Source organism: Vanellus vanellus (genome assembly GCF_965231255.1).
Source record: "Vanellus vanellus genome assembly, chromosome: 4".
NCBI lineage: Eukaryota > Metazoa > Chordata > Aves > Charadriiformes > Charadriidae > Vanellus > Vanellus vanellus.
In genome coordinates, this window is record NC_138909.1 from 20,378,113 (window position 1) to 20,392,934 (window position 14,822).

Sequence of the window (14,822 nt, forward strand, 5' to 3'; positions counted from 1 at the left end):
CACCTCTAACCTGGTTCCATTAAGTAGAGTAGATCATGTTTTTGTCAGATCACTGCCATAGCATCCAAGTGCAAACACTCCCAAAATAATGAGATACGTGTCTTAATGCCCAGGTATGCTGAAAAACAAGGAGGAAAGGAAAATATCCTCTTCCTTTCACCGTGGTGTGGAAACTTTCCAGAACCCACAGATCTGCAGGTTTTTTTCAAACGGACACTGAAAATTCAAAAAATGTGCACAGCCTTTTTTTTTTTTTTTCAAATTTTTTAAGAAGTGCAGCAACCACAATGAAGGATGCCATAAGGCCAAGAAAAATCAGTCACAAGGACACAAAAATACCCAGACCCACTGATCAGTGTACCTTAGGTGTATTTTTTATTTACAGTGGAGATGCCTAATCAGTTATAAGGTTAGACACTCGATAATTCAGCTTTTTTTTTGTAAAAGTATATAAATATATACATGAAACTATGAAGTAAACATTAACTGTGATAATTACAGTAAACATTCACTACTATCCTTATGCTAACAGGCATCTCTTAAAGCTTAAATGCTGATTTCAAGATACCCTCTATAAAATAGCTGTAACTGTAATAAAAGGGCAAAAATTCTGTGCCATAAACAAGCTTCTTTTAAAAGAGAGTACTAAAATGTCTTTGTAATAAAGTTTTCAGGATAAAAATAGTGCTTCATCCCTCCCACTCCCCAATCCCATAAGAAACAAATACCCCAAAACAGTTACAGAACTGCAGGAAGTATAAGATTACTTTTTTTTTAAATTAAAATATTTCTATTTCAGTATTTTATCACATATTAAGGAAGCTGCAAAAAATGCAGCTTTATTAAATATTATTTACTGTTATACAAAAATCTCACATATGTGTCCATAGGGCTGAAGATGTTAGTGGTATTTTATGAGCTATCCCTTGTCCTTATAACTATATACCTTATTTGGAACGATGGAGAGACTTTATAGAAAAGACATTTGACAGCAACTGAAGAAAGGGACTGAAAAAATATTGGCAGAACAAAGAAAACATGTGAGAGCCTCTAGACCTCCTTGCTTCCTGATTTTAAAAGCACTTCTGCTTCAGTATTTTATTTGCCTCTCTGCTGTTCTTCATGTTGGAGATGATTCAGGACATAAAGGACAACTTGATAGCAGAAAATGTACTGGTCCTGCAAGGGAAAGGAAGTCACAGAATGTGTGAAAAATGATTGCACCACCTAAGCAATTCACTCTCACCTGCACTTCACAGGTGCACAGCACTTTATTTCAATACTATTTCTACAGTTAAATAAATAATAAAAAAGGACAAAACAAAACAAAAAACCCTACAGTGGAGAAATATGCAACCTCAACTTAAAGTAAATACAGACACTTGCCTGCCACTAAAGATATATTTTTATATGGGACACTTATCCTCCTTTCACACCAAAACCACCTCAAGCACAGTAAGTACTTTATATAAGTAGAAATGAAGAGAGCAAGTGAATGTCAAAACTCAAATGACACTGTAACTTCTTACCTTAGTCTCAGTGATACACATGTGGGCTAATACATCTTTTGGGGTGTGAGGTGGGACTGATTTGTGGTTTGGTTTTAGGTTTTTTTTGGCTTTTCTTTGTGTTTTTGTTTGTTTGTTTGTTTTGGTTGTTTTTTTTTTTTTGTTCCAAATTATGATTTGACAATTTCTTCACATTCAAAGTGCAGATTTTAACAAAACCTTGTGATGTCTATCTCTAAGGTAACGTTAATTAGCTCTAGATCTAGATTATTCCTAAACCATTCATTTAACTTCTGGCTGAATAACTCCCCAGAGGAGATTTCAAGACATCTCTGGTAGTATCAGTGATTCATAGCAGCTACAATTAGGCCTTCTCTTCAGTTTATAATGCAATTTTTAGCCAAAAAAAGCTCAGTTGATTTCCTCTATAACACATGCTTTTGAAGGAAAAACTCCCAACTTTTTTTTTTTTTAAACCACAGATCAAAACATCACAGCATGTTAAAAATTGCATGTATTTATAACTGTTAAATACGATTATAAATGTTAAGTTAAAGCCAGACTCACCTCTGTCTGAACCATCCCATGTCGCTGCAGACGCATTGTACGCACCAGGTCTGAGATGTCAAACTACCAAAACAAACATTAAGTTAAACATTCAAAAAAGACATACATGAATATAAAGGAGACATCCCCAGCATCAATCCAAGGAATCCAACTAGGTACATTAAACATTTAGCAGTGAAACGAATAACAATTCACTATAGCCTATGCATGTCTGGTAGATAAGCAGCATGTGGTGTCTCTGGGCAATATGGATGTTGCCCTCCTACATCAGACGCCCTCCTCCTCTTGTTTTTTCTCTGCGCACAGGCTCTCTTGCTTACTCTAACTGGGAGCTGAGCATGCAGAAAATAGAGCCCTTTGGTCCAACCTAACAAAATGCTTTTTATTTCCCCAGGTCTATAAAGTTCTAGACATTTAGTGGATGCTTAGAAACCCTGCTGAGCTAAGCATGACATAGCTCATCTTCTCTACAAATTCACAAAAAGATTTGCTACATCAGGCGACTGAAGAACATAAACATAAGGAAGCTAGCACCCTCCTGTGGATCACTCTAGAAAATATATCCCTGGTTGTGCTGGAAAAGTTAATTTACATACCCTCATCTCCAGCCGAGATGTTTGTACACCGAGTTTTTGGTTCAGTTGCCTAAACAGATACTCTGGTTGGCTTCTAACTGCCCTCCAACAGTTCACGGATCTCTGACCGACCACATGCTACAACTCGCAGCCCTATCGCCATTTAACACGATAGTTCCACTGAGTACATCCAGCATTTTGCCATGCGAAGGCAGGCATTTTAACTTTTCCTTCAATTGCCTGAGTCATCATGGCAACACGCTGTTGCTCACGAGCCATACACCAGAAGTCTGTTACAGTAGGATATCCTTGCAACATACCCTAGAACATCTCAAGTGGCACCTAACAATGCTGGATTGCTGAAGTGTCAAACAGGACACTTAAGATTCCCTGGGCTAATCCAAGAGCCAGCTGATGTTAGAGCTCTTCCCCTCCAGGATCATCAACAAAGAAACATTTCACAGGTACTGCTGTTTTACACCCTGATTTATGTTACATTAAGACCTGGCCAGCATGCTGCTCTCAAAAGCACAGCATATTCTTTAAACAATTGAATAGATCCAATGGAACAGATTTCCTGCAAATCAAAGGCACAGCTTAGCCCATCCTCTTGGGTACTCACATCAAGGTCTCTGCTGATTAGCCCTAGAACAACGTCTATACAAATAAGTGTCCCCGATCGTCCAATGCCTGCGCTGCAGTGAGTTATGATAGGTCCTGATTTGTGGACGTGCCGCATGTAGGAGATAAAAGTAAGCAGGTCATCTGGTTGAGAAGGGGTGTCATGGTCAGGCCAGGCGATGAAGTTCAAATGGGAAATGTGCCGTACTTCACCTGTCTGAGGTTTAAAAACAACACCACCACCAAAATGTAACAGATGGGAAGAATAAAAGGACAAAAGGTAAGTTCCGAAAGGAAATAGTCTCAGAAGAAAGGGACTTCCTGATTTAAGGTGTTCTGTAATTCAATAAAAGAAGAGAAACAATGAGCTAAACTGAAAATAACTAGCAAGTAATCAAATAGCATAAGGTTTACTGTGCAGACTATGCTGATCAGAGGAATGAACCAGCCATATTGAATTGTTAGTGAATTATATATCCCTATATATGTTTCTGTGGCCAAAGGCACCTAGGGAGCCAAAATTTAGAGTCTCATTAGCATAATGAAATCATCCCCTAGCCAAGTTGCCTTCTCTTATAAAGGTCAGAGTAGCACAAGCCGCAACAGCGAAGAATTGCCCAGTAACAATCACTGGGCAAAAAGGAGAAGCCCCAGGTTACCTCTTGATGTAGACATAGTGATTGAAAGCAGGCAAGCCAGAAGTATGAGGATAAAAATGCCAATACTCAGGAAAAAAATATCTTAGCATGCAGAATTAGATTCACATACCTGTATCTCTTCTAGCTCCAGCACTCTAATGATAAAGCCCTTCAGCTGCTGGAGTCTTACAAGAGCAAGCCGTAATCTGTCATTTATCATGGTGGTTTTATTGAGTACATCTGGCCAGTAACGCTGGCATTTTATCTTCTCTCCTTCAACCTCCTGAGTCATCATGGCAATCACAGTACAGTTTTGCTCCCAAACCATTTGCCAGAAATCTGCTACTGTAGTAGGGAGAGGTCCTTGACATGCAATATAAACGAACTCTTCATTCCCCACTGGCATGCGAATGAAGCTGGCATTGATGTATCCACCTTCAGTCCCCAAAGGTACTCTAGTGGTATCATCTGCAATCCCCACACAACAAAAACACCTCAATGTTATATGTGCACATAATTAGACCTTCACACAATAGAGAAGCTGAGCCTTACACACTCACGCAATACTTAGGACAGATGCTTCCAGATCTTATTAAAAAAAACCCAAACACTACGATATTTGCTTTAGGATACTAATTGGTACTTCACTTTGAATAAAGAGACAGCTAGGGGACAAATCTAAATTGGCAGACAGGCAGGATATGCGATTTGAGATGCAGCACCTCTGAAACTGACGTTGTGTATTTCTCACTCAGAACTAACCTTTGTCAGTTCTCACTTCTCCTCCACACATCTCTGACCTAACAAACAGAATTTTGTTGCAGGAGATTTACTGACAGTAGCATACATGCCTGTTTTTCCAGTTTTACATGGGTAAAACTGAAAAAAATCTTGCCTGGCTCTGTACGTGTATTTCACTTAAGACACAGGATCTGCTGAAACAACTGAAGAATATGTGAAGATCCATCCCTACCTACCACAGTAGTCACCAGTCTTAAATTCAAAAGTAGTTCACCAATCTTAAATTGTTTTATAAATGCTTGCTTTAGATAAGTAGGAAGTGAGTGGCCTATTTATTTTTTTCCCTACTCAGTAGCAGAACTGGGATTGGGAATCAAACCATCCCACTTCTGATCCAATTCATCTGACCATACAGGTGGTGACAAAATATCAACAGTGAACTTTCAGATTAGTTAGGACTTACAAGGAAGTATGTTTTTATATCTGTTCTTTTTCCTATTCTCCTTTGCTTGTCCAATCAAACACTGATCCAAAGGTTTTAGCTCCTGAAGGTTCTGTAAAGAAGCAATTACACGTGCATTAGAAAGCACTGAGTGGTCAACAACTGTTAAAGATTTGGTTACATAACTGCTCTTAACAGGCAGAATAATTAAAAAAAAATCCTAATGCAGATATGCAAAATAATTCAGTCACAGGAAGGAATCTAATTTCACATAGCTAAGAAAATGAAACAAAATTTAAAAAAACCTATTATCCAGCAAATATTTTATCTCATTCTCCCAAAAAAGAGATCATGTAACATGGTTGACTTAAGACTTTGGAAAGGCTGTTTTCACGTTCTGCAGCTAGATTTCACAGCCTTTATTTACCTTGTCTATGCCTATAACAGGCTAGTCTCAACAGCTAGTGGGGGGAAGAGAAGTCTTTGGTAAAAGAAATCTTTCCATCTCTTTAGAGCTGCAAATTAAAGAGCTGTGGTATTTAAGGCAGTGATGAACCAGCCGTTCTATTTCTAACTGCTTTGTAATAGAAAAAAAGGACTTTAAGAGACAAATAGTTACTTACTTCAATCTCTTTAGAAGGGACTCCCTGTTCCAGCAATCCACGCAACATCCTGATCACTGACTTCAATTTGGCTCCTGAGTACTTCCCTCCAGGGAGCACATTCACAGTAGGGAGTGCAGAGATCTCTTCATTTGTCACTAAAGGGAAATCTAGCATAAGAATAAGACTGACTGATATAAATAAATAAATACCTAAATCTAGGATAATGTAAACTGTAGTGTAATGTATGATTTCCTTCTTGCTGTTCCCCACTGTAGTACCTGTTTTCTCTAGAATGCTTCCATGCACCAGAGAGAATACACAGATATCCTCTCAGTTTGACAGGCAAAACCAAACTAACTAACAAAACCAGTATGATGCAAAATCAACTTCGATGAATCCAGGAACCAAAGGGAGTATTTTCCTGAACTTCCACTAAATACACTGAAAGAAACTTCAAATACATTTTATATGTAAGTTCTTCACACAATAACCTACAAAATCGATGAATGCTCACAGGGATGAATTCAGGATTCTCCACTTAAACATCACAGCCTGTGACTTCCTTTTTAGCACTTATACTCAATATGTCTTTCAAGTGGTAATTGTAAGATGTATTAAATACACATTCCAATAAAGCTTGCTTTCTATCAGACCTCGAGCATTTCTCTGAAGCACAACAAAATGAATAAACCAGGAGTCTCTCTGGCATCGCAATTAGAAGTGTCCTAAATCTACTGACTCAGTCTAAAGGTTTACACAGATTAACCTTTTTTTCATTTGATGAATGCAGACAAAAAGCTGCTGTATATGCATTTCAGGGACTGACATTTCTAATGCTATCTCAAAAGTAAAAAGCAGATTCTGCCAAATGCATCAAATTGAATAGTGTTCCGGTCTGCCATGTTGAGCAGCAGTGGAAGAATGTGAGTCAAGATAAAGAAAAAATACTGCCTAATTTGAGCACGGAGTAGCCGTATGTGAAGCACATAATATATTGATCTGGTCATGGTCAAACATCTATATTGTTACAGCTTTTGTCAGACAGATGCTATGGAAAAAAAGCATCTCAGCTGGTTTCAACTCTGCTACAACTACAGGCGCAACGTTGCCAATATCATTCCTATTAACTCTCACACATTTATTACACAAAGCTGTATAGATCTTTTCCAGTGGGTTGCTGAGCTCTTAGATTTCCCATTATACCTGCCATTACACCCTCAAAACATACCCAGGACGTTTTAAAATTAATTTCTGACATTTTGACTGTTTAATGTGATCCTCAGTTTTCCACTGATTATTTGTTAAAGTTCTTGCCTTTATTTACATGTTCCTGGCTGACTGTTTCAATTGGAAGTTCATCACTTCCCCATGTGATTTCATCTTCATCTGCTTGGCTCAAGGGAGGTTGTGGAGGAGATCTATAAGAGGACAAGGTATGGAAGTAAGAAAGAACACCTAGAAATAACCAACACATTTGCAATCTAAAAAAAAAAAAAAAAAAAAAAAATCGCCAGAAAGTAATTTATAGCTACAACTATTTCTGGACTGGATCCACACTAGTAATCTCAAAAAAACACCTTTTTTTTTTTTTTTTTTTTCTTTTTTAAATCCCCAGCAGGGATTTGAAAAAAGTAACAGTGGAAAAAGAGCCAGGAAGACGTGAATCTAGTAATAACTGTCACTGCAATTGCTTTTCAAAGGCTAAGCAGTCAAATAACATCGAATAGCAGATTTGTACCATTCACATAATTCACTACCTATACACTAGAGTATCTATTTTCACTTGCAAGTTTTCTAGCTTTGCTGAAGATGGTGATAAACGTGTGTAGTATTTTAGGTCGTAATGTCACTGGTTGTGCCAAGTTTCAACCCAAAACTTCCCAGAAACTTTAGCAAAACATAAAAAGAAGTATATACACTTTGACTGAAGCTTCACTTAGACTAAGCACTAAAATGATTTCACAAAAAAATGATCTTGGGAATTTCCAAAATTCAAGATGGCTAAAAGGGATAGCTAGTAACTTTGCTAGCATATCCTTAGTTTTCCATGTAAAAGAAAAAAAAAAAAAGCCCCAAGCACCCAAATGAGAAGAGATGGATCAGTGGAACTATACGGTTTAGTTTCTGTGCTCTAAAACCAGAAGAAGCAACATTAACGAAGCTTGTAAAGATTCAAACTGAAGACAGCATTGTTTGAATGTTTTCTTGACACGCAAGTACCAAATCGTTAGTACAATGCAAATTAAGTTATTTGGAGCCATTTGAACCCAGTCCAGTTACTTGTTATAACCACATATCAAAGGAATAAATAAAACTAGGGCATAGTAAACCACATAAAGCTGACTAGTATTCAGGCAAATTATAACTCTTCAAATAACAAGAAGAGACAGAGAGCAATTCAACAAGACATTGCATAGATATTTTATTTGGTTTGGGGGTGGGGTTTTTTTGTTTGTTTGTGTGGTTTTTTCCTTTCATTGTAACAAATCCCTCTTCAGAGTTTCAGACTTTACAGGTTTGCTTTCAAGCAACACTAGAAAAGAAATCTTACCTTTCTGGCATAGCTTTTACTTCACAATAGTCTTCACAACCATTTACATGTGTTGGCTAGTGGAAGAAAAATTTCAAAACACATTAAAGGACATAGTTATAGCACTCATCCACTGTAAATTTTAAACAATTAGCAATTACATGGACTATTTCTGAAGGGTACTAAGTTCAAAGCAGCACATAATGAAAGACTTTCCTCTTTTAGACATCTCATTAACCCAAAATAACAGAGGACGAGAACACTGAGAACTTGGAAAGAGGCCCTACTGTAACAAGGCCAAAAAGCTATCTTAAAATTATTCCTGACTCACACCAGCAGTAGACACACCTAAGTTTTCTCCAGTTGACTTTCTGTGTTTCTAATATATAAAAAGCCTTTATGAGGTAAATTTGATAGTGAAAACTTCTGCCTCCTGTCAAGCCACCATTCCTATATAGAACAGGGCTTTATGGCTAAAGGACAGGTACTCCTACATACACCTTCCTCAATAGATGATGAAGACTCCGCAGGGAGGGCAGCATTTTGATCCTCCTTTCAAGAAAAATTCTACAAAACCATTTATACTTATTAGGCCAGCTTGCAAATGTCCATGGCCATACTGAAGAGAATTTTACTTGTGTATCTCCCAGACCACATTGACACAGAAGCGGATTCCTGATTTTACTCTCAGCTCTACTAACTGGGCAGAAAGCTGCAACAGCCAGGATGTGTTGGATAGACAAAGTTCTGCTGATTTGAAATATGAAACAAAACCTGGGCATCTAGTGACTGATCTAAAACAGGATCTGCAATAATGGAGGGTAAACCACATATAGAAGTTATTCAAGTTAATGCACATATCCTTGCAAAAAGTAGGAGGAAAAGAAATACCAAATTTACATTTTGGACAGTTAAGTCTACACAGCATTCTCTGTGACTGTTTCTCTTCTTTGAGGAGGAATCAAAGAAAGATTTTAGATTAAATACTTGAAATAACATTTACAAGGTAGTTGTAATTGCCCTTTTTGAGAAAAGCTGTTGGGCTTTATATGAGAAACACGTAAACCAACTCTATGCTTTGTTCTCCTGTGTAGTTAATTTATGATAGAATAATCATACAGTATTTAAAAAAATAAGTGTTTGTACACCATTCACATCTACTAGTGACGAATATGTTTTCATTTAAAAGACATGTAAAGTTCATTCCACAAGTTCTATGCCAATAAGGAAAATGATAAATTGAAAAAGTGTCTGAGAACGCAAAATCAGCAGACAAATGTCTGCCAGCTTCTTGTCATCCCACCTCTGAAAAATCTTCAGGTAAAGATGACCCATCACAGTCTGTGTCTTCAGACTTATCTTCTGTCAGCTTTCCATTCATCTCTACTGGAACAGGAAAATCAGGAGATACAGCATAAACACACCCAAAGATGCCCATGAGTCACCTTCTCAGATGTGAATCCTGTTACACCTGTCTGGCACTAAACGGGGAATACAGGTGCCAGAATAACCAAGAAACATCTTTTAAGTCCCTTTGCTACCTTTACTGTATAGGATAATCAGACTTTAGGCTTCTTTCTTTTTTGACTGGAACAGCTGTCATTACACGTGAGGTTGTTTGCATAGCTAAGAGAATACCTATGCCACAGCATAATGAATGGCCAGGCTAGTGCTAGTAAGTTATCAGATTCCCACGTCAGTGTTGTTTCTGCAATTCAGTCATATTTAGACCGGTAGTAGGTCTAAACCAGGATTCTACTTCTTGTAATTCCAAGACCTAGTTAAGGTGTGCCGGATAAAATCTGACTTGTATCTGTCTGCTACAGTAGTTCCCTGCTGCTGTATCTTATGGATTCTATTCATCCTCAGTTGCAAAAGACAGATCCTAGCTACAAGAAAACGGAAGTAGCGGAGCTCCAATGATATTCCTCAGCCAGAACCTCAGTGTTCCCCGATTTCTAATGTAATGACCACTGACAATAACCCAATGAACTTGAAGAGCAGCAAAATAACTGAAATAAATAATTTTAATTTTGGAAGGTACATCTTGAGTTCTAGAAGGAACCTCTACAGGAGTAGCAAGCATCTTGCTTGAACTTTTGGAGCATACATACATAATGTGACACCACAAAGGAACTACAAGTCCTACTCCACACTAAATTTCAGTTAATAACAATTGAAGCTGAGGAGATGAAACAAAGAAAAAGAAAGGTAGGTACTGGAAAAAAAGTTTTTCTAAAAGAGACAAGGCAGGTTGGCAAATTGTTTGGTTTTGAGAAATCTCAATACATTTCCAAGTTGTGCAATCTGCAATCAATGAAATGTTGGAACGCTTCAGCATTTCAATGTGACTGTAGCTGCAGAACCAGGTACAACAACATAAATCCCACTCAAAAGACAATTCCAGAATGGGATTCATTTTTCCAGATTTCTTAAAGCAAAAGGTTATTAAATTGCATCCGAAGTTCACCAGAATCAGCAACCATTTGTCTGTGTTCTACTTGGGAAACTCTCAGTTCACACATCAATTCAATGTCAAGTCTCCCTCTTGCCAAATCAATTGCTTGCTTGGCACCTTGTTTCAAGAAGTATTTTGCTGTTAACTCTATGCTTTTTTAATGGCTGATGTTACCTGGCAGGTGATCTTCTGATGTGGCCTTCTTGAGATGCAGAAGACTCTGAGCCTCTGAAATTGCATTATTACGATTTAAAAGATTCTGGGCTTCCTCATCTACAACATCCAACAGATACTGGACAACTTCATTGTGATCATCCTCATCGTAATACTCATCATCTGAAACTTGTGTTTCTAAAGAGAAATAGTATAAAATGACAAGTTTTCCCAATATAGGATGTTTTGGGGGAAAAAAATTAAAGGAACAGACACCATAGCATTGATTTCTAGCTGTTATAATGGTTTTTCTTCATTTCTCTCTAACACAGAATCCAATTTCTATACATCTACTTCCAACATCAACCAATTCCTCTAAAGCAGAGCACATGATTTGGAGATGATCTTCTAAAACTGACTGAGAAAGACTGCATAATGCTGTCCCCTATCTCACCTTCTCTTACCTGATTTGTCACTGTGTTTAGAAAAATCCGACATATGATTGGTAAAGCCAAGGGAAGGTGCATCTCCAGATTCCGAGAGATTCATTAGTCCTTCTGTGTGATGGTTATTGTTTTCTGTACTTGCGTGAGAAGGTCCTAGGATGCCATTGCCATTTATCTAAGAAAGCAAAGAACAGTACAAATTAACTCTTAGAGCCTGGCAGTTTGTTGAAGCAGCAAGCAACCCGTAAAAAGTTCATTGCTCTTCATAGCAACAAATAAAAACCCCTATTCATATCATGTTCTCTTCCAAGATAGCTGCGTGATGGGTAGGCAGCTTTTAGGTGTGTTAGAAGTTTCACATGAGAAGAGCAAATAGAAAAATTTTAAAGAGACTAAGAAAAAAGCCACATAGTGATGAGGAAGCAACTACTACGAGATAACACATAGTAGTATTTAACATTATTATAACCTCGATAAAATATAAGCAGGCTTCAATACTTTTCGTCCCACAACACACCATTTCTCAGAAAAAACAAAGGGGGGGAAAAAGAAAACCATCCAGTAAATGTAACATGCAAGCATCTCCAGAAATTGTGAACAGAATTGAGTTTTCTGGATCACAGCCTTGCATTCTTCTCATAAGACCATTTGTCTTTAGATAAAGCAATTCCAAAAAAGAGAAGATCAATTCAAAAAACTTACATATTTATGATGACTGCTTATTCACATTAACTGATAATAGTATGTTTGCCTACTTTCATTAATGGATTGTTTAATTTATTTATTTAGTTTAAAAAAAAGCATAGAAAAGGATCCACTTTACATGGTTAATGATAATAGGCACAATAGAGGAATATTTACCGTGGGCCCATAAGCATCAGTTTGCTTTTCTGTTTTGTCACAGGGATCACCACAGGAACAGCCTAAACAAAAATAGGAAGAAATCCAATAACGTCGCCGCAACTTTTTCACAGATATTAAATTGGATTCCATAAATTATTTTTATAAAAGAAACAAGGTATTTATATTATGTTATAAAATGAATAACATTTCTGCCTGCTTGGTTACTGGGCATTGCCAAACTTATGTCTGATGGACTACCTTATAATGGCTTTTTGAATGTTACATTCAACGGGATCATAAAGCACGAATGCTAACACAAGCAACCAACTCTAAGCAAAGAGAAATGTTGCTAGATAGCTTACAGTGGAAATATGCACCTTTGGGAAACAGGGTATGATTCCCTTTCCCTCGAAATGTACAATCCCGTAATCACATGTCACTAACTCTTTCTTTTTTTTTTTTTTTAAACTTCATCGGACATCCAGGTCCTTGTTGAAAGGTACCTTTGCCCTCTTGGCAAAGAAAAATGATACTATGATATCAGAGACCACTGCCTATCCTAGACATCCCATTACTAGCATGCTAAATGAGACAAAGCAGAACCAGTAGCTGCTATATACCTAGCTACTAGTGAAGTTCTGGATTTTCATATACATTATGCTTTTACAAATGAAGAAACTTGTAGATGAAATAACTGAAAGCTAGAATAACCCTATATCTTGTCGCGAACCTATGCATGACAAGTCATCTACAGGAAGGGAGTTTTAAGTGAGATCTTCCAAGATTTGGTTATGGACCTTGTTCCTAATGACTATCTTGACTAAGTGTTTTGAAAAAAAAACCAAACAAACGTGTAGCATACTTGGAAGATATGCGAGCAACGTGAACTGCAGGAGTTGTAATAATTTCATAAGGTAGGTCAATACTCAAAGTTACCTCGATACATGAAAGGAAGCATGAAAAACGAGACTATGATGAATCAAGACAAATGCAAACTGCCACATTTCAAAGAAAAAGAAAATGCTTAAGATAGTAAGTAACCACATAAGCAGTTGCCATGCACAGAAGCATATGCAGGTGGTAAAGGATCCTGAGTCTAAGTAAGTGAGCAAGGAACTATTTAGCGAAAGGCAGTTAATCTCACTTGGGATGTATTAACAGGAATGCAGTCTACACAACCCTGGAAATAATTCTTCCTGTCTGCTTGGCACTGGTGAGCCTCACCCAATGCCATGTGTGTGACCAGAAGCATCACACACAAGAGGAAAACATCAAGATGTAAATCGTAGGAGAGCAATAAAATCAATTTGGGCTCCTTCGCTCTAGGAAAACAAGACCAATGGGAGACCTGAAGCCCTTTCAAAATAACAAATTGGTATTTTTATGCTTGATCAGAGAAAACAACCACCACAACATTATTATTATTAATAACAATTATGATGATGACATCAATTGATTTATGTTATTTTTACCCCTTGAAAGACTTAGGCTTGATATTAGAATTTCTAAACTACAAGAGAAGTGGACTCATACAAAGACTATAGTTGAATCTATTTTCATGGAGCTTTTAAAAGAAAGATCCAACACCTGCTGGAGCTGATCTCAGTAAGTGGAGTTCTAGTGCCACTGGACAAGTGTGGTATCTTAAGGCCCATATCAGTTCCTTCATTTTTACAAACATGCACATTTCACTTACTATAAGTAAGCAAGCAAATCTTACCATTAGCTTTCCTTGGCCATGGATTTGAGCTATCGGGGCTTTTGGATTTTGGAAGCACTGCATGACCATCTCTATGAAAAGAAATGTTTACAGAAATTTTTATTAAAAAATAAATAAATCATGGTAATCATCAGATATTGATGTAAATACGTACTACCAGTAAAACTGCTAATCGTGCTTTCTATTACAACAGTTTTAGAATACTTAAAATATTCAACAAGAGAGACTAAGCATTGGTAGTTAGGTTAGTTCCTACTTCAGGGAGCACCAAACAGTTCATTAGAGTTGGACCTTCCTTCTAGATTCTGACAAAAAAGATTCGACCTTGCAGCCTCAGGACTTTGCAATTTCTTCCCTTCTGGGATAAAACAGAGTGGGAAGGAGAAAGGAAGGGAGGAAGCAAAGAATGGCAGGGATGGCTGGAAGACTTCAAAAATGAAGTAAATGTTTCAGCCCCAGGTAAATATTAAAACTGAGTAATCTGGAGAAATTCTTAGAACACTGTATTGCCATAAAAGAAACAGCAGGTGCACTAGGATCTGTGCCATAGGTTTTTGGCATTCACCAGTGTGCTGAGACATCCATGTGACAGTAGAACTATTTAAGCATGAAACAACATTTTATGTCCTTTTTATGATTATAGAACCCAGCAGTTTTAAGAAAAAGGAGTAATTATATTTCCATAATCTGTGTCATATTTTGAAAAAGGTATTTTGAACACTTGCACTTCATAGCTGGACACAGCCTTGTCTTCCCAAGAAACACAAAGCACAGCAAGTACTAAGTACCCTTCTGCTCCACTGAAGAACAAAACCTGTATATATACAGACCCTTTTGGTGGCATCAGTCCTCAATAACATGCCACCTAGGACCACTCTGGTGAATTAGTTGTCATACCAGGAACATGTTTTACCCATATACTCATACAATCCTGTGAGAAAAACAGAAAGTACACAGAAGCATTTGCTTCCAAAA

At 37.4% G+C, this 14,822-nt stretch overlaps 1 protein-coding gene across 1 annotated transcript in view; it reads right to left on the reverse strand.

Moving 5' to 3' along the window:
* Positions 1–812: 812 nt before the first annotated feature.
* The window catches only part of PTPN13 (protein tyrosine phosphatase non-receptor type 13), a gene marked incomplete at its 5' end in the record, with an annotated part of 98,576 nt that continues 84,566 nt past the window's right edge, over positions 813–14,822 (reverse strand). Inside the window, 13 exons of the mRNA XM_082482832.1 lie at positions 813–1,179; positions 2,076–2,138; positions 3,273–3,488; positions 4,040–4,377; positions 5,114–5,204; positions 5,716–5,864; positions 7,012–7,115; positions 8,249–8,304; positions 9,531–9,613; positions 10,860–11,036; positions 11,303–11,459; positions 12,146–12,207; positions 13,848–13,918. Coding sequence (XP_082338958.1) covers positions 1,099–1,179; positions 2,076–2,138; positions 3,273–3,488; positions 4,040–4,377; positions 5,114–5,204; positions 5,716–5,864; positions 7,012–7,115; positions 8,249–8,304; positions 9,531–9,613; positions 10,860–11,036; positions 11,303–11,459; positions 12,146–12,207; positions 13,848–13,918 — 1,648 coding nt within the window. The 3' untranslated portion in view covers positions 813–1,098. The remainder of the gene's footprint in view (positions 1,180–2,075; positions 2,139–3,272; positions 3,489–4,039; positions 4,378–5,113; positions 5,205–5,715; positions 5,865–7,011; positions 7,116–8,248; positions 8,305–9,530; positions 9,614–10,859; positions 11,037–11,302; positions 11,460–12,145; positions 12,208–13,847; positions 13,919–14,822) is intronic.